Source organism: Mastomys coucha, unplaced genomic scaffold (assembly GCF_008632895.1).
Source record: "Mastomys coucha isolate ucsf_1 unplaced genomic scaffold, UCSF_Mcou_1 pScaffold13, whole genome shotgun sequence".
Lineage (NCBI taxonomy): Eukaryota > Metazoa > Chordata > Mammalia > Rodentia > Muridae > Mastomys > Mastomys coucha.
In genome coordinates this window covers 9,280,158-9,299,966 of record NW_022196895.1, presented here as the reverse complement: position 1 = coordinate 9,299,966, position 19,809 = coordinate 9,280,158, and the positions used below count along the sequence as shown (strand labels likewise).

The 19,809-nt window shown below is 45.7% G+C and overlaps 1 protein-coding gene across 2 annotated transcripts in view; it reads right to left on the bottom strand.

The window, feature by feature from the left end:
- Window positions 1–544: 544 nt before the first annotated feature.
- The window catches only part of Lama3 (laminin subunit alpha 3), a 234,943-nt gene continuing 215,678 nt past the window's right edge, over window positions 545–19,809 (bottom strand). For both annotated transcript variants that reach the window (XM_031364992.1, XM_031364991.1), the window contains 8 exons: window positions 16,409–16,575; window positions 12,102–12,285; window positions 9,306–9,446; window positions 6,654–6,813; window positions 6,421–6,551; window positions 3,896–3,989; window positions 1,810–1,929; window positions 545–1,079 (listed from right to left, as the gene is read on the bottom strand). In XM_031364992.1, the coding sequence (XP_031220852.1) occupies window positions 934–1,079; window positions 1,810–1,929; window positions 3,896–3,989; window positions 6,421–6,551; window positions 6,654–6,813; window positions 9,306–9,446; window positions 12,102–12,285; window positions 16,409–16,575 (1,143 nt within the window). In that variant the 3' untranslated portion in view covers window positions 545–933. The remainder of the gene's footprint in view (window positions 1,080–1,809; window positions 1,930–3,895; window positions 3,990–6,420; window positions 6,552–6,653; window positions 6,814–9,305; window positions 9,447–12,101; window positions 12,286–16,408; window positions 16,576–19,809) is intronic.

The following is a 19,809-nucleotide window of genomic DNA, read 5'->3' as shown; positions in this document are numbered from 1 at the left end:
GCACCAAAGCCCAGTCAAAATGTTGAGCCCTGAGTTCAGTAAAAAGACCTTGTCTCAGGAATCAGGTGGGACGTGATTGAGGAGGACACCGATGTTGAGCTCTGGACTCCATATATGTGCACAAAGATACGGAAAGCTTTCATTCTAGCACATACATTCATCCTAGCACCTGCACTTACACGCTTTTGGTTCTCAAGGACTTGATAATAATTTAGATCTGGTTTGTAGAAGACTGAGGAGGCAAGGACTGAGAAGCCAGTGAGCCTCACTGATATTAGTGGGTTCAGTATTTCAACTTGTTAGTTCCTGATTTATGAATATTATATGTCTCTCCAGTTCAAATGCATGCCCCTAAGGGCAGGCCTTACTTATTAAACTTTATTGTAGTTCACATACAGAGCATTCGAATAGCCTCTCAGCATGTGCTCAATAATTATCTGTAGAGAATCATGAAGCAGACAACACCTTGAGCAAACGCTGAAGAATTAATATAATTATCAGTGATCATCAGCCCTTGGTTTTCCTTGCTTATAAAACATCATAATTTGAAGAGTGCATTGTATTTATTAAATCCCAATGAACTGTAGCAATTTAACATGTTTTACAGTTTTGTATTCATAAAGTGCTCCAAACAAGATGTTCTTTTTAATGATTGGGGGGAAAAGTTCTCTAAAAGGCGTTTAGAAAAAATAATATTAACAAAAGCATTGTGTGAATGTTCGAATAACAATTTGCTCATTTTCTTCATGAAATGGGATTTTGAAATAAAATATGTGTATGTGTCACTGAAACACAGGGATGGGTCGGTGTGGATGGAACTCAAAATGGCAGTGCTCTGTCACTGTGTGTTGTGTGTCCTTGATGGCTTTGAGTGGGGGAGGGGTGCACTGGGCTTGTGGTGCTTCCAAAGGTGGCTTCTCTTGATGGGTAGGGTCAGTGGTCAGGGCAACCATTCAGGCTGACAGAACCTTGGACTTCTGTGGCTTCTGTGATGGGGACCGGGATGTGGTTGACTTGAATATTCTTCAGACAGCCAAAAAATGAGTTCCACACAGGGAGTGTAAGCATTTTCAGTTTGTCTGAAAGAGAAAGGAAGAGGCACTCAGTGGATAGCTCCTACCATGAAATGAATGCACATGGGGGGTTAAGAATATTATTAGAAAGAGCCAGAGACCCCATGGCTTGGCCCACCTGGCCATCTCGGGACCTCCCGCCTACTGTGATATATAGGCAGCCAAGCTGCTCCTTTCCTCTAGAGGAAGAACTCCTCCTGCGTGAATCAATAGATAATAACTCTCAACTCTGCTACCTTTTATGGGCTATGAAAGGACTATAAAATTAATGAGCAGACTACCTGAAGGACATAAAACAAGAAAGAATACAAAGGGCCCTTTCAGGCAACATTTCAGTCTTTGAAGGTCACTGTCTCAGCCTGCCCCATTCTCCCATTTGATCTCAACAGTCAACTCAATGCCCAGGGAAGACAGACCATTATTTCTCATCAGCTTTCTTGATTATTTGCTGACATAGGCTTCTGACTTAATCAATCCTCTTACGGGAGGGTTATAAATGACAGGCTTGGGACTAGCGGAAGCAGTAGTCATGTGGCCTGCACTATCCTGAGATGTGCCTAGTCGCTGAGACAAAGGCCTTGCCACCTCCACTGAGCAGGCATTCTCTTCTCCTTACTCAAACGTTGGGAGCCCTTAGCTGTTGGGTTGAGAAGATGTCAAGAGCTGCTGGACTCTAACATGGGTGTAAAGTGCTGGACTCTAACATGGGTGTAAAGTTGGGACTAGAGTTATTTACCTGGGACGCCTCCGATGTGTAGTGACCCTCGGGTGCTGTTCGGTGGGAAGGAAAGCTGTCCAGCTGTGTAGCTATTGTCTCTATCCAGTTCCAGATGCAGGATGTGCTGTTTAATGGAGACTGGATGAAAGGAAGCTGGTTAGTTCTGATGGGTGCAGCCCCCCACCCCGTGTCACCACTGGCTTTGTTTGAACTCATTCCTACTGGACCCTTGGGGGCACTATCTGAAGGCACTTGCTCAGCCGTGGGTAGAAATGCAAGGCACTATTCAACAGCAGCCATTACTCATCAGGTCCCTACAATGAATTCATGGGGTTGAAGAAATAGCCGAGTTGGTTAAATGACTGCCTTGCAAGTGTGAGGATCTGAGTTCAAGCTCTCAGACTGCCTGGAAACAAAAAGATGCCAACTGTGGTGGTAGACTGCTGCAATCCCAGTGCCCAGGAGGCAGAGGCAGCCAGATGCCTGCAGCACACTCACTAGCCAACCCAGACTATTAGTGAAACCCAGGCCAATAAGACCCTGTCTCAAAAAACAAGGTGGTTAGCACCTGAGGAATGAAAGCCAAGTTTAGCCTCTGGCTTCCACAGGCCTGCGCATGCACACCCATACATACCTGCACACACATGAACATGAATGCACATACAGTGAATCCACAAAGACCACATTGTTACCCCACTCACATGAGAGATGAAACCCAGGCCCTGGTCTCTTGTCTCTTGAAGCCATGTTCATGCAATCTGACCTCAGCTACTTTCTTAAGGGGCCAGGGCCAGTCTCTACAAACTTTGACCCTCAACACAGAGCTCTCCCATCTTGATAAGTGTATCAAACTGAAAGGCAGCTTTCAAATTAGCCACAAAAGGACTACTTTTTACAGAAAGGTATTTTAGTTAATACAGATTCAGGTATTTCTACACTTGATCTCAGCCAAGAAAAGGTGAAGCTCATTTGTTTCCTGTTTACTTACTTGCTGACAGGGTCTCATCCTGGCCTCAAACTTACTGTGTGTCTCTAGATGGCCGTGAGCCTCTGTTCCTTGATTTTTCATTGTCCTGGGGCTGTGTCCCAGGTGAGCACAGCCATGCGTGGTCCATGAGGATAAAACCCAGGGTTTTATGCAAACTAGGCAAGCACTGTACCAGCTGGGCTACATCTCTAGCTTCAGGCTCAAGCATCTCTAACACCCACAAAGTTATGATTAAAACAACAGATTCTGAGGGGGATATGCCACTGTTATACCACTGCTCTGTTTGAATAGTTTGCATTAATATTTAACAATTATTGAAAAACTAACAGTGATCCTTAAAAATCCAACAGTTTTAACTGGGTGTTTACTGAATGCTCACTGTAGATCAGGTGCCGACTGTTCACTTCATACGTATGACTTTGTTTAATTTTCACAAACTTGTACCATTTTTATCTTCACATTACAAATGAGAAAACTGAGGCAATGCAAGTCTTAAAGTAACTTGCCCACAGTCACAGGACTATGGGATGGAACTTAAAGCTGGCTTTTCTTTTAAATTGTGTGTGTGTGTATGTGTGTGTCTATCTGTCTGACTGACTGTGTGAATGTTTGTGAGTGCAGTGCCTGAGAAGCCAGAAGAGGGCACAAATCCCCTGGATTTTAGAGGCACAGGTGTTGTGACCCATCCAGTGTGGGCTTTGGGAATCACACTAGGCTCTCTAGAAGAGCAAGAGATGCTCTTACCCACAGCATCACCTGTCTGCCCCTAGAAACTCGGCTTCTTGCTGTTGCCTTTGGCCCCGAGGAGTTCAGAAGCGTATAGTTCAAAATGCAAAGTGCAATGTTATTACTTTCTTAAAGACTAAAGCAGCTTATCAGTTTTCTGGGTGGGGCCAGGCTGAGGAAAATCCTCCATACCCCAAACTCGGCACACTCTTCAAGTTAGAGACAAAGGCTATGAAATAATCTAAGCACAGTTGGGTTGAAACAGATAAGAAAACTGGGGGCTGGTTATAGCACCTGGTCCAGCCCAACCCTCCCAGTGGACAGGCTTTGAGAAGTTCAAGCACAGGTTAAAAGGTTTCCCTATGTGTACAAAGGTTACCAGTGTCATACCTGCCACTGAGTGCCATTGTCCGTCACACAGAGACCGCTTTGGTGTAATTGATGTCACGGTCCCACCTGCCTCACTGTCCACAGAGGTCGTGACCTGAAACACACACACATTTGGCTATTTCCTTGAGAAGGGCACATGGAGCCAGCCTTCCCCTGCCATCTTCCTTGCACACAGGCATCCTGGAAGCATGCTAGATGTTAGCCGTCCAACTCCTGTATCAGGTGACCACACAATGCCCAAAGCTTCCAAAGAATCCTCTTTCACACTTCTTCCAGGCAAACCAACCAAATGATAAGCCCAGGCCCTGCCTAGGATTCCTAACAAGAGCAACAAGCTTCCCTCTCCTCCTTCAGTCCTCAGAGATTCCTGACAAACATCCACCACTCTCCTCAGTGATTAGGGTGCAGCAGTGACTACTGACCAACCCACCTGAAGTGTGGAGGTTAAAAATGCTAGCAGAGGTTTCACACTTGCTGCAAGGACCACCCAGTTATAATAACCCTCTAGTGCACTGCAGACCAGAGGGCTCTAGGTTGTATTTGACAGGATTAAGCTATAGGTTGTATTTGTCAGGGGCCAGGCACATGATACATTGTAGGCAGAATCCCACCTTCCCACCCTCCAGGATGGGGACTCCTTCAGGATCTTCTAAAGGTTGAGTCAAAGTGAATGTAATGAGAAGGCAAAAATAAGTGTGTTTATACATCATTTACATCTGATTTTCCTGTTACTACATAGGGCGGGCTACTTGCAAGCAGGTTTAAGCTGACCAATGTCCCCATAGTTAGAAAGGTCACCAAGTCTTGATTTTGTTTTCTTGACATCACTTCCTTTCTGGAAGGTATCACTGAAAACCCTCCCTAATATCCTCTCTGAACATCCAGCCACCACATGTCCTCCACCCACATGCCCTTCACACACTGGTAGTTGCTTCTTCCCTTGCATGACTGGAGACTCACACTGACTTAATGTCTACGGCGTAGCATGAGGATCTATTGGCACTTGTCAGTTGCTGAGGGAGGAGTGCCATTTCTTTCTTTTTTTGTTTGTTTTGGTTTTTTGTTTGTTTGTTTGTTTGTTTGTTTTTCCAGAGATGTAGGCACGGGCAAGTTGCCTGTGCTCCTGGAAATGACTCTCACCCATGCCTGTCAACAAAACCAAATAAATTCACTCTGTCCCCCAAACAAACAAACAAACAAACAAACAAAAAACCCAAGAAAGCAGAAGAGAGGAGTAGGAGGGGCCAAGAGAGACTCATAGGTAAATATGATCTAAAGTTACTAGCTTCACATACAGAAATGTCAGAGGAAAACACATTATTGTATATAATTAAATGATGATAAAAACTTCCAAAAAATGGCTAAGTGGTTGAGGACCAGGGATTTAGCCCTGAAATAGACTCCTTGCATAGAGTCTCAGAGGCTCTGGAACTGATCCCTACAAACGGGAAAGAAGGTATAATAGCCGTTTGAGCAGTTTTGTTGTCACCTGGGACTCGCTCCCACAGTTTTAATAAGCTATAGAGAGCAAAATGAAAGAAAATGGTACAACATTCATCTTTGACTTGGGCTGTAGCTGCAGAGAAGATTCCTAGAAGAGTTTCATCTTAAAGAAATATAACGTGGTTGTTGAAAATAGGTTATTGACTCAGGCCTATGAGTGATGGCGACATAGGCACAAGAGCATTAGTGGAGGGAAAAGTCCACACAAAGAGGGAGAGATGGTGTGGGAGCCAGCAAGCAGCTTAGCCGAAGGCCAAGAACACAAGGCCTGCAGAAAAGACAAAGGGCCCAGAGTGGACTCCATGGCTCAGGTCCCTAGGCGTGGATGTGACTTGAGGGTGACAGGGAAAGTGTAAGCATGGGCGGGCCGCATGGCATTTCCTCCAATCTTGACAGAAGCCTGAGGATTGAGAATTAGCCACGGTTGTCTGCAGCCATGAATGTAGCCAGTCTTGTTTGACCTTAGAAGCTAAGCAAGATCCAGCCTGCTCAGTACCCAGACAGTAGAATTATTACCTATATTCTGTAGACACTGAAACTGGGTCCAAAGGTTTGGGCCTGTGACAAGACAGGACATCAACACCAATGTTGAGCAGCAACACTGGGACCCTTTTACTACGTGGTATCACCAGAATTCAGAATTTTGTTTGAGGTTTCTCAGTCTTAAAGATGAAGCAGAGATAGAGGCAGAGACAGGCGGATTTCTGAGTTCAAGGCCAGCCTGGTCTACAGAGTGAGTTCCTGGACAGCCAGGGCTATACAGAGAAACCCTGTCTCGAAAAAAAAAAAAAAAAAAAAAAAAAAAAAAAAAACAAAAAACAAAAAACAAACAACAACAACAAAAAGATGAAGCAGAGAAAACAATGATAATGACTTGCTAATAAAAAAAAATGGAAAGTTAATCTCCAACCCAGGTCTCATAGGTATAGCACTGCATTCCACCTGTACATATCTTCAGACTGGCTGAGTCTCGGTTAGTGGACTCCCTCTCCCCACTCCCAGGTAAGCATCGGGCTGCATACCTTTCCTGCCTCCATGTAAACACTTAAGTGCTGTCCAGATTGACTTCCGATGTGTATTAAGACCCCAGTGAGACTTCGTGGGCGAATGCTGAAAGTGAGCTTAAATGCTGGCCCCAAGGACACAGAATCGGCTTCCAAAAGAAAGAGAGAGAAACAGTTAAAACACCATAATTAAGGAAAGAGGACAGGGTTCTTTAGACTCACAGACGTGAACTCTACCAACTGTTCCTTACCTAGGACCACATGGCCTCCTCCTTGGGAGAAATAAATGCCTTTCTCCAAAGAGCCACCCAAGCAGGGAGATACCCCAGACCTCGCAGAGGGGGAATCTAGGGGTTTTGAGTCCAACTGGAAGTTCCTCAGGCACCCCACAAAACTGTGCTGGGGGAGGCTCTGTAATGAAGCAGAGGATAAAAAGTTCACGGCATGTACATTCCCAGAGAAGCTGGGGTGAAGGGCATGTAGCTTAGCAGAGGAAGGAGATTCTAGAAGATTCTAGAAGATTCCTGCTTCAGAGAGTCGGGGGTCCTGACTTTGGCTTCCTGTCAAGTATCCAGGGAAACCTGTAAACCAGAGGCTTGGTGGGAAGTTCAGGTTTAAAGGTGTCATTCAATCAAATGCTGGGCAACAGGGTGGCTGGGAACTGCTAGTCCGTGCTCAAAGAAGAACCAGGAGGGTCAACCTGATTCTGCCTCATGGAGACTGAGCTGCAGCACAGGAAACATTCCGCCTCACAGTTTACATACCTCACCGTTCTTTATAGGTACAAACCTTTTCTTAGGGCCTTGTGAGCTAGCATGATAGCTTATTGCCAGGCAGCTGACTAAAAACGGGGCTAAAATGTTCCCCAAATAATAAAGTGCAAGATACCTTCCTATGATAGCTAAGCTTGGTATGTAGCAAACCATGAGTGCTGCGACATCTAAAGAAGGTTCTGTGCACCTTATTAGTACCTTGTGGAGTACCCCTGCATGCCTGAGATGGGCTTTGAATCAGAGTTCCCAGTCTGGACCCAGGTTTCTGAGGGTTCACAATACCTTGTGGTATATAGCAGATGCTCCCTGTGTGTACATCCCATTCCCCACCCCAGGGGAAGGGACTGTAGCACATCTGTCAGATTCTCAAAACACCTTCTAACTTTAAGGAAACATATGACCTTAGAGATGGTCGTGGTGCCAGTGGCAGGGCTAGTGGTGGCAATGGAAGATGGGCCTCTTCAGAAGTTAGTTTTTATGATGGTTAACATTGTCACTGTGACAGGATCTGGAATGATCTAATAGGTAAGCCACTGGGCTTCTCTGTGAGGAGGTTTCTAGGTGGAGTTAATTAAGACGGAAAACCCACTGTAAATGGAGGTGTAGTCATCCCCCCGGGCTGAGTCTTCAGAATAGAAACCCGGCTGCACTTTGATGGACTGTGCCTCAGAAACAGGAGCCCAAACAGACCCTCCTCCCCTAAGTTACCATCATCAGGCATTTTGTCACAGCAATGAGACAGTACTTAATGCAGTCCCCTCTATATTTTTCCATGATAAATACATTTATCACACTAGATGTAGACAACAGAGTTCTGTATTGAAACCAAGTGCAGACACAACAGGACAGGCTGTGACCCAACAGTGAATCCCCAGGGCTGGCTGCACTTCTGCTGTTCGGAAGTGCTATTGGATTTTATATTCCTACAGTTGAGATCTCAGATGTCCCAAAGGCCAAACTTGCCTGTCTATGGCATTTCTAGAAGGTTGTATACCCTTTAGGAGGCAATGAGCTCACTGGTGGCATGCTCATCTAAGGGGTACTGGGATGTTGGTCCTCCCCTCACATTTATGCCTCCTAGCCACTTTAAGGTGTGTAGATTTGCCCCATTACACATTCCCTGCTGTGATAGCCTGTCTCGTCACAGGCCCAAAGCAACTGGGGCAAGAGGCCATGTCATAAAATCCATTACTTTGTATGCAGACTAAAAGTTCTTTAGATACAACATTGTAAATAGGTGCTACTATCCATACCTCGTGATTAACAAGGTTTTTGGGTTTGTTTTTTGTTTGTTTGTTTGTTTGTTTTTGGTGTTTTAAAAAAAGGTTTATTTATTTATTTTCTGTTATGGGTGCTCTATCTGCATGTGCATCTGCATGCCAGAAGAGGGCATCAGATCACATTATTAGATGGTTGTGAGCCACCATGTGGTTGCTGGGAATTGAACTCAGGACCTCTGAAAGAACAGCCAGTGCTCTTAACTGCTGAGCCAGGTCAAAAACCTAATCATATCCTTAAGTAGTCTCTTTGCTCTGTGATTTTTCTCTGAGAGGAAAATAGGTTTAGAGGTTGAAGAAAAGTTCAGTGTTAACAGTAAGGATTCCCCCTTAGCATATGCCATATACACCATGTTGCATATCATACATATATGGTATGAATCATTCATGAGAGACACAGCAAAGTTACTACATATAAATGTAGTAGAAAACAATGTTACTTTATCCCTTGCTGTGGCTTTGGTATAAAGAATGGGCCACATTGTACGCCATGGAGCTATCCCAGCTTTGACTGGGTCACCCTGAAACACTAAAATCTAAGCTGGTGCAAGGTCTGCTTTGATTACATCTTTCTTCAGGCCTGGAGTTTAGCCCTCCCTAACTCAGTTCCTGGATGAGAAGCTAAGAGAGTCATGTTCCTATGGCCATAGAGAAGCCCACAGTCACTGCTTCAGTGCCGGCGTCTCAGTCTGGACCTTATACATAGGCTTGGGAATGCAGTGGGCACTTTCTCTGTGGCTTTGTGAACATTAGATATATCAAACAATCATTTAAAGGATTTAGAAGTCTTAAATGGTGCGTGCAATGATAACAGTTATAGTTATGCTGAGAATAACTGGTTTTCTAGCTTTACCTTTGACTTTCTTGATGGTGAGAGCCCCAGGTAAACCTGTTCTCTGGGGTTGACGGGAGAATTTCCAGGCAAACTGCCTTCCCGGGCCCTTAGCCCATCCACAATCAGGCGTGCCTTCCCTCCACTCAGTCCAAACACCACCTTTAGAACAAAGAGAAGACTCAATGGTATACCTCTGTCAACTTGTGCCAGATTTTAGTAGTCGTAGGAAACTTAAAGAGGGAGGGAGTTTCCACCCTTTAGTAGCTTTAAAAGAAGAGAATGATCTTTTGTTTATTAGCATGAGTATTTTTTTTTTTGGTGAGATTATGTCAGGTATTAAACAGCTGAGATGAAAGCAGAGTTGTATAACCAGCTTGAGAATGGAACACTCAACAGATACAATGGATCTAGAAATGTAAACAAAGGCTGAACGACCAAGGGCACAGGTTGTGACTAAGGGTGAACAGTCTGTGCAGAGCTGAGGGGAGGGTAAGTCCGGGCGCGCCTCCTGAAGCAGACAGAAACTGACGTGTCTCCTGCAGCATGAGTGGCAAGCACTCTCTCTGCGGCAAGTTTGAATCCGTGTCTGCTCTCATGGAGGTGGACTTTAGCTAAAGATTCCCAGTTCCAGTGACATCATAGAGATCTAAATTGTCCCCAGAAGGCTCTCTTGTCCACTCACTCACTCACCAGCACCCCCTTTCCCTTCCTCCCTCTCCCTCCTCTCTGTTGGCCTGGGCACTAGCCCAACTAGGGGGCGAGATCAAAGGGAGCAACACTGGCTCCTCCTTCACTCTCACTTCATGTACAACCCTTCAAGCTGTCCCTCTTGCTCTTCTTTCAGGATGCACCCCAACCCCACGGCTCCCCACTCCCACCACAGCCTTTCTAGGTAAGGGCAACAGTGTCTGTCTGGGCCCCAGTCTGATTTCTTCAGCCAAAGAGACTTTGTGAAAGTTATCGCTCTGTTTCTGTGTCTGCGCTTTACCAGTGTAAGACACTTCACAAGCTTACAATAGAATCCAAAGTCCCAGCTGGGTGTAGTGGCACGTGCCTGTGAATCCAAGCCACTGGAGCCGATACAGGAAGGTTCTAGGAAAGTTCTAGGTCCGTTTGGGTTACAGAGTGAGCTCAAGGACAGCCTGGGCTATTCAGTGAGATCCTATCTCACAAACCAAAACAAAACAGCCAGGCCTGAAGACATAGCCTGGTGATCTTTTATAGCTATCTGGAGGCTGTGGTAGGAGTGCTGCAGAGTCAAAGTCAACATAAGCAACTGAGACCATACATTTTAACAGTAGAGTGCTTACCTACTATCTACAAGGCCCTAGATTCAATTTTTAGCCATGTTAAATAATACATACATACATACATACATACATACATACAGCTAGCAATATCCCAAATCCTTAGTTTGGCTTGCAAAGCTTAAGTTAAAAGATCCCTGCCCCACCCCTGCTTCAATCTTGTCCCTTATAAGTGTGTGATCTGCTCACTGAGCCAACTCCAGCTCCAGTTCCCTGGCTTCACATGGTGGTTGCCCCACTCCCCAGGAGCCTTTTTCTAACCACTGTCTCTCCAGTGGCATCCTACTCTGAGTTCCCTGTGGTCTAACTTCAATCTAACACTTTCCTCAAAGACTAGTATCTAACATTAGACTCAGGATGGTTGTTTGCTTATGTGCTCTAAGAGAGCAGCCTACGCAATGCTCATTGAATATTAATGGATGGAACTTATCAGGTCGCCTAGGTTTTCTAATTAACAGTTCCATCATTAAAAAAGCATGGCTTCCCTTTAAGTCTATGGTGTATACTTTTAACTGAGGTGGCTTCAGACAAGAGCTGGGGTGCTAGGATGCAGGGAGAGAAGGCTTTCTGTTTGTGCTATGATAGGAGGAGGAGGAAAAGGAGAAAGAGGAAGGGGAGGAGGAAGAGGAAGAGAAGGAGGAAGAGGGGGAGGAAGAGGAGGAAGAGGAAGAGGAGGAGCTTGGAGGTCCAGAAATTGGTTCTGCAGAGAGTTGTCCAGTGTATAGGGATGGGAAATAGCTGGTGTTGGTGTTAGAATCACAGAAGCAATAGTTTAAGTTCCTTGACATTCAGACTTCCAGCCATACGTGTATGTGTGTGTGTGTGTGTGTGTGTGTGTGTGTGTGTGTGAGAGAGAGAGAGAGAGAGAGAGAGAGAGAGAGAGAGAAAGATTCTGGGCATTCAACACCTCTAGCCACAGAGGTTCTCCCTGTGTATACGTGGGGCTCCTGGTAATATTCTGGGCTCTTGGTTTTTTTTTTGTTTTTTTTTTTTTTTCGAAACAGGGTTTCTCTTTGTAGCCCAGGCTGTCCTGGAACTCACTCTATAGACCAGGCTGGCCTTGAACTCAGAAATCCTCCTGCCTCTGCCTCCCAAGTGCTGGGATTAAAGGCATGCGCCACCACTGCCCGGCTATTCTGGGCTCTTAATTTTGGCCACTGAAAACAGTAGATTCTGTACCAGCTGAAGTACAGACTGGGGATCTCTTCTCTGAAATGCTTGGGACCATAGGTATTACAGGCTGTTTTCTGATTTTGGAATGTTAATATATACATAATGAGATATCTCTAGATAGGCCTCAAGTCTAAATATAAACTTCATTCATGTTTACTATACATATAGGCAGAAATTCTACATAATATACTTAGTATTTTGACTGTAATCTGTTACAAGAGGATGGGCATGAAAATTTCTATTTGAGGCTCTCTCTGTCTTTGCTCAGAATGCCTGGATCATTTTGGAGTTTGGATTATTTCCACATGCTCACAACATTGTTCCACAGCCTTACCGTGTGCCACTTCCCGTCATGGTATCTCTCCTTGCTCCTGAGTCTCAATTTCTTCCCTCCTGCCCCCAAAGCAAAGACAACATGGCCTTCTGAGATATAAAGAGCCATGAAGGAGTCCTTGGTGCCTGTGTAAAACACCAGCCCTTTGGAGGAAGTTGTCTGTATGTCCAAAGAAAACTGTGACCTGTAGATAAAGAAAGAGACAAGAAACAAGACCTGGGTGTGCTGGCCTTTAACCCCAGTTCTTAGGAAGCCCAGGGGCAAGGAGATTAGAAGTCTGACACCAGCCAGGGCTGCCTAGAGGTTTTTAGGTATACAGCAGTTATTTCTTCTCTCAAACAACAAAAACAAAAACAACCCAACCAAACCAAAAAAATAAATAAAAAGGAAAGAAATGGCCAATGAAGGGAAGTATATACTTTCAGTTTCCTACATCTCAGAAGAAGAATGGGGTGAGCCCACTTCTCAGAGACATGGGACTTCCAGAAGCCAGAGCATACTAGATATTAATAGTGTTGTTGTATAGTTTCTTTACTATGTTAGGGAATTGTACAGATTGTCTATGGCAAGTTTAGCTAGCGGTATAAGTCCTAGCATGTGGCAAGACAAAACATACTTGGACTTTTAAATCAACATTAAAATTATGGTAAAATTCATCTGAATTTACCATGTCTACAACTTCTGAGTGTCCAGTTCATTAGGGTTGAGTTAATTCATAATGTTGCATAATGGAGCGCCTCCTCACGTGACACAAAGGCTCCACCCTTTCCCAGCAGCTCTCTACCCTTCCTTTGCATAGTCTCGAAGACCCTCCTACTTCTGTCTCAGCAGACCTCACTGCTCTTGGTACCTCATGCAAATGGAACCACACAGCATTTCTTTTTGTGACCGGATTAGCTCTCTCACTAATACAGACTGTTTAAACCCAACATGCTTTCTATTTGTACAGCTTCACAGGGAGGGAAGTCAGAGGAGGAGCAAGGGGCAGCTTGACTAACGAGAATGTGACTTGGACATCAGATGAGCATTTTCTCTCTATGGGACATATTTAACACAAAGGCAGAGGAGTACAGATTTACCTTCTCCTGCTCTCCCCATTGCTTTCCCCATTGCTCTGACCCCATTGCTCTGATCCCATTGCTCTCCCCATTGCTCTGACCCCATTGCTCTGACCCCATTGCTCTGACCCCATTGCTCTGACCCATTGCTCTCCCCATTGCTCTTTCCCCATTGCTCTGACTCCCAGACCTCAACTATCCTGGAAGAGGAACTACAAAATATTATGCAGCCAAAAATTGAGAGCTTGCATTAATTTATACAATGGTTTCATATCATTTCCAAATGAGCTAAGCTTTACTGTGTACGAAGATTCCTATGCATCCATCAAAACCGTGTAGTCATCCAACAGTTGCTGAGTGTTCAGTGTGCAGAAGGCATTGTGCTGGGCACTGGGGATACAGGCAGGCAATTTTGTCTCTTGAATAGTGTGTGGTGTGTGGGGCCACCAACAAGTTCATGGAGGTACAACTTGAAAAGGCAGTAGAGATGTTTATGCCCATTCCCTGGGGTTCATGTCTAAGCACTAGAGGACAGAGACCAGACTTATCTTGCTAGTAGCGATATGAGCAGGGCTTATGCACTGTACACATCCAACAAATAGTGACTAAATTGAGTTAAGGAGGAAATGAATAATTCAGAGGTAGAATCTGAATGTGGGTAGCAACATTACACTGTTAATTCTTTGCTTCCCAACATTTCGAGGCTAAGATGCATATTTGTTCATCGGAGGAGCAGGTTTCCTGGAGGGCAGCATTCTTCAAGATGAAAAAGAACCTGTATTTGTTAAATGAGATCGCCCAGATGGCCCACGGCTCCATGTTTCTCCTGACGTGTCTGTCGCCTGTGTCAACTTAAAGGAGCATTGGGACTCACTCCAAAAGCACACAGCACTTTGCATACGTGGGCTCAGTGATCGGACTTGACATTTGCTTTCTATGACTGTTTCTTAAGGCAGTCTTTTTGCAGAAAAGACTAACTAACATTTCAAAACGTTAAGTAGTAGATTTACATCCAAGAGCATGGCAGCGGAGCTCCGACTCCTCATTGCTGGATGAAAGCAGAGAGGCTCAAGAATGCATTTACATACTCACTGCAGGCAAACATGGTGACTCCAGCTTCAGGGGTCTGTGCAAACGCAGCTAGAGCACAGATCCGAGTGAACTGGGGTGAAGGTAACAGTGCACACCAGAGCTGGCAACTTCCCGAAGGCACAGTTGCTAAACAGTTGGGACCGGATAGCTTACAATCAATCACATACACTAATGTGAATATACAGTTAACATACAGTGAATCTTGACTGGAAACGTGACAGGCTTTAGAATCACACACACCCTGTAGCACAACAGCCAGAGCATCTTCCAGAGAGGTTTAGTTGAGGAGGGAAGATCTATCCTGCATGTAGGAAGCACCACCCATGGGTTGGGATCCCTGACTAAATGAAAGGAAGAAAGCAGACTACACACCAGCCCCTCATCTCTCTGCTTCCTGGCCGTGGGCATGATGCCACCTCATGTTCCTGCTGCTTTCTCTGCCACAGTGGGCTATACCCTCAAACGGGGACTCAAATGAACCCTCCTTTCTTGTTGTTTTTGTCACAGAGATGAGAAAAGTAACTGATGCTGTAGTGATTGCCTTCCTGCCCCCTACCCCAACCCACCCTTTACCTTTGAAATGTTACCCGGATGAGAAAGTATCAGGGTTGACTCACAAGCAGGCAGATAAGTCAACATGCTCAATGTAGGAAGGGAGAAAATGCTGGGGTGGGGACCGCTGGGAGAGAAGAAGCAGGGAAGGCTGGGGACAGGGCAGCCAGGGCAGCATCTACAGATGACATTTCTTTACGCTGAGCAGTTGCTGTCATTAAGGTCGGCAGGGCCAAGGGAGCAAGGCTAGACAATGGGCCTCCCTTCCAAGAAGTGACAATATCAGAGTCTTCTACAGCCCGATTTCAGCAAATGAGAGGCTCTTAGACCTTCCATGGAGTTGGGGGTCACTGGAGACATAAAAACCTCTTGCTCAGGCTTTTCCTTCAGGTCTTTCTGACTGTCAAGCCTGAGTCATCCTGTGCTTCATTGAGTGGACTTCCAAGGGCCAACCTCTTTAAACTATTAGACTGTCTGTCTTCACCATCAGGAAATCAGTATTACCCTCTTTTAACCAGTGAGAAAGTAGAGGGTAGAGAGATGTAACCATTTTCTAAAATGTCAGGCAGACCCAGAAATGAACTGTACACTTAGAAAAGACACACTGTGTACAAAGGTGGCCAACATGTGCTCATTTCCAGAAGGCTTGCTACAGGAGCACAGAGGAGTCCCATCCTGTCATATCCTTGGGTCTGCTGAGAGGGCAGACACACTAGAACACACACTGCACTGCGCTGCAGCCCTGAGACCTACTCCACTCTGTACAAGTGGTCCAGCCCAGCCTCAGCTCTCCCAGCCTATGCTTGCTCCTCCCCCTACCACCTTTCCCAAGCCTTCCCATACTAAACTTCTTGCCTATCCAGACCCATCCTGGCACCCATATCACAGAGAAGCCGAACTGGCACATGACAGCCCGTGTGTAGCTAGGCAAGGCTGAGAGACAGAGTTCAAGCCAGTCTTTCTGACCCCTGGGCTCTCTGCCTCTGTTTAAAATATGAAAGTCTGAAGGAGTGGTTGGCATCCTTCCCTTCATGTCTCCTTCGAGACACTTGAAAAGGACAAACCTTGCTTTCCTTCTTTCTTCTGACATCATTAGCATTTCTGCTCAGCCCCTCCCCACTGATGGGGTGGGGATGCAGCTTGTTAGCATAAAAAAAAAAAATCTAACAGCATTCTCTAGGAATCTGGCACCAGGGCTACCTAAGAGAATGATTTCCTATTCAGTACAGAACTAAAGAGAAGAAAGGTGATTTATCACATAAATAATGAATAGCTTTGGGGGTGGGATAACAGCCTTATTTTTAGAACACCTTCCATTCTCAGCCGGAGCTGAGCTAATTGTTTAGGTCCTGAGTGCCAGCGTCAGTGGCAGCAGCCACATGTCTATTCCATCTGTAGAGGGAGAGAGGGCACTGACAGCCCCCACACCCCTGTCTTATGCAGACTGTTTCCAGAAACCTGGCAACACCTCCTTCATGAGCATGATGCCACGGGCTTAGACGTCCTTGGAGGGACTGGAAACCTGATTCTCAGTTGGTGTTAGATGGAACAAGAAGATATTTAAAAAAAAAAAAAAAAAGAAAAGAAAAAGAAAAGGAGAAATACCTGGATTTCAACAGCTCCTGGGGAAGCTTGAATAGCAAGTAGCTGGTAGGACTGTCCCCGAACTGCAGGGCTCTGTGAGTGGCCTTGGTGTTCAGAGGTGGCAGGCAGGACTTCCCATCTTGCCAAGCCTCTATGCGCCTTGCAGCCTGAGGTGCATCTTGCAACAGCTGTGAGAGAGAGAGGAGAGGAAATGAGGAGCCAGTGGGGCAGGGAGGACAGAATGCTTGCCTGGCCCAGTGCTCAGTTCTCTCTTGGGAGGCTAAGATATGAAATCAGCAGAGAAGTGGAAGACTTAGCAAATAGCCCCAATGGGAAGAGACAGTCCCTCCACCCTCGAGAGTCCTTCTAGTGGGAGACACAAGAGAAGGTGAGAACTTATTCTCAGCTTCTTTACTCTCCTGCAGACCCACGGAACCCCATTCAGTGTCCGTGTGGCTATGATTTGGGGGCCTTTCCCTTCAGGGTTTATGAATGAGGTTGGAAGGCATGGCTTTGGAGAGTCCAAATATCCCTTTCCTCTTACTTCGTTTTTTGGGGGAAATACATGTAACTCAAGCCTTATCCAAGTCCAGCCTCTGGAGGGAGACAGCTGCATCTGGAGCCTGCAGGGACTCAGTACTCCATCCCATCGCCGACCATCAGAAGAACCAGTGTTCTCAGCAGACAGCCAGAGCAGGACATGGATCCCCAAACCTGCCACTTCCCCTTCCAGGGCAAGTGAAAGATTAAGCTAAGCAAAGGGATGGGTCACAGGACCTGCCCTCATAGCATCAATGACACCATAAAAAATTGTCCTGTGTTGGCCAGTGCTTTCAACTTTTGAGCGCTAGATGGGCCCAGAGAACCTGGAGGAAGAAGCCGAGAGGCTCCAGATCGCCCCCTGGTCTTGCAGCAGAGTCCAGGTCTGGACCACAGGGCTCAGAGCTCAATGAGGATCTTCTTAGCCCAAGTAAAGGCTGAGGATTGGCCCAGGAATGAACATGTGACCCTTGCTCCTGGCAATGACTCTTGAGGGGGTGCTGTCTGGGAAGAGCAGCTGATAAAAGAAAGATGCTATCCTAGCAGAGAGACGCCTGGGCAAAACCCATCCTTCCCCTGCTGAACACTGTTCATCAAGCAAGTGTTCCTCAGAACCAACCAAGCAAGACAGAGCAGAGAGAACGGAGGGGTGGGAGGATGAGGGTGGGGTGTCAAGCTTCATGTCCCATCTACTACTGGACTGTTCTCTGGGTGGGATCCAAGCTTTGTTTCATTTACTGTGATAAAAATATCCCAACAAAAGCAACTTAGCAGAGAAAGGGGCCACCAAGGCAGACACTTGAAGCAGCTAATCATGTCATGCCCACAGGCAGGAACAGAGAGGGATGCCTGCAAGATGCTCACTGCTCACCTAGCCTTCCCCACTCTAATGCAGTCCAGGATCCCAAGCCAGGGGATGGATGGCACCCCTCACTTTGAGGCTGGTTCTTCTCTCACCAGTTAAGTCAATCAAGACAGTAGACATAGGTGTGCCCACAAGTGAACCTGATAGCAATCCTTCATTGAGGCTTTCTTCTCAGGTAATTCTAAGTTGTCAAGTCTACGAATGAACTATCACAGGCAGAATCATTGTCCTGCTTTAAGCCATTTTGCAAGGGATTTTCTGGAACCAATCATGAATAGCTTCCCTAAAACTTCCTTCATTAGCAGGAGTTCTTCCCCAACCCAATCCCAGACAATATGGCCCCAGAATGTACACTTGCTATACCAAAGCCAAGCCTGTTGGCATAGGCCTGAAAGTCCTGTTTTTCAAGAGGACAGGAAGACATCAAATTCAGAGCCAATCTAAGCAATATAGTAAGACATAGTATCTAAAGGAAAGTCAAGAGATCAGGGAAGTATTCTAGAAGTACGATGCTTGCCTAGCAGTACAAATGTGCACATGCACACACACACACACACACACACACACACACACACACACACTCACTCACTCACACACACTCACACACACAGAACCAGATTCAGGGGGAGAAAGGGACAGACTACTAAATATAAACAACCCAAGCTTGCACATTGTTGAATGGAGGTGTTCTGTCATGCCCACCAGAAAGTGTGACTCTGTATCTATAATATTCCTATGACATGTTATCATGCAGGTCGCTGCTAGCTTAATGTGCTTTAATTTCTGGAGCAGCTTAAAGTGCTCTTTCAACAGCTTCATCTTGATTATTGAAAATGTTCAAGTCACATTATGTCACGTCCTGACCTGGCATCAGAGTAAGATTCATACTCCTCCCTTGGCCTCCTTTCTCTATCAGAGTTCTCAGTGTTTACCAGGTTTTTAAGCTACCATAGACTTGAAGAATAATCACCATTGTTTGGGGTGATACTATGCGTAATGTGAATTCTGGGCCTATAATTTACTGACCAGGTATTCTTAGAAAAGCCTCTTATAAAGACACACCCCCACCCCACCCTGCCCACTAATCTGAAACTTAACATCTGGACCTGTCCAGCTTTCACTGCTGCTTTTCTTCTGCTGGCAGAGCACTGCTAAAATGGCAGAAGCCTTGGAAAGATTAGAGAATGCTCATGAAATGAGTATGAGATATAGTCTATCTCATTTGGAGCTTGCACAGAAGAGGGAAAAGCTAGGTAATACATTCCCTAGTGTCTCAGAACAGTGTTTCCCATTACACCCTACCTACCTAGCCCCCCTAGGAAATACCAACAATTCCACCAATTCTCTCTACTCAGAAGACCTGTAGGCACCTACCCTTCAAAATGCCACAAACTCCTCTATTTATTTTCTTTCTCTCCAAATACCTGTCCCCTGTCTCCATAGAACTCTCTACAGCATTGTCATGTAGTCTACAATCCAGACTGGATACTCCAGGAATCTCCTGCCTCTCCCTACTCTCCCAAATCAAATCATTGTCCGAATGAAATATTTTCTATCTTCTGAACACTCGTAGAGTCCATTCCTTCCTCACTGGGTCCTCTGCTGTCAGACTGACTTAGTCTCAGTAGCTAGCAGCTTAGACCAAACAGTGCATGACTTAATTTCTGAAGGAACAATTCTAAAGGCAGCCTTTGCCTCACAGTAAGTTAACAACCCTGAGCATTCATGGAGTGAATTCCTTCTAAAGAGTGCAGTGTTATCTGTTAACAATTGCTGTGCAGCTGGGCAATACAGCCGGGTGAGGAGCACACAGTCCATGTTAACTAGCACTGGAGTGAGCTGGAGCAGCATGCTCTACTCGTTCAAAGCTGAGTATTACTGGAGACTGAATCAGGGTCACACATTGTCGGCAAGCACTCAATGCCGAGCTCTCCCCGCAGCCCAGCAGCTTGCTCTAAGAGAGCAAAGCTCCACTATCCACCTTCTACCTGTAGAATAAATGGTTCATGTGTCCCAC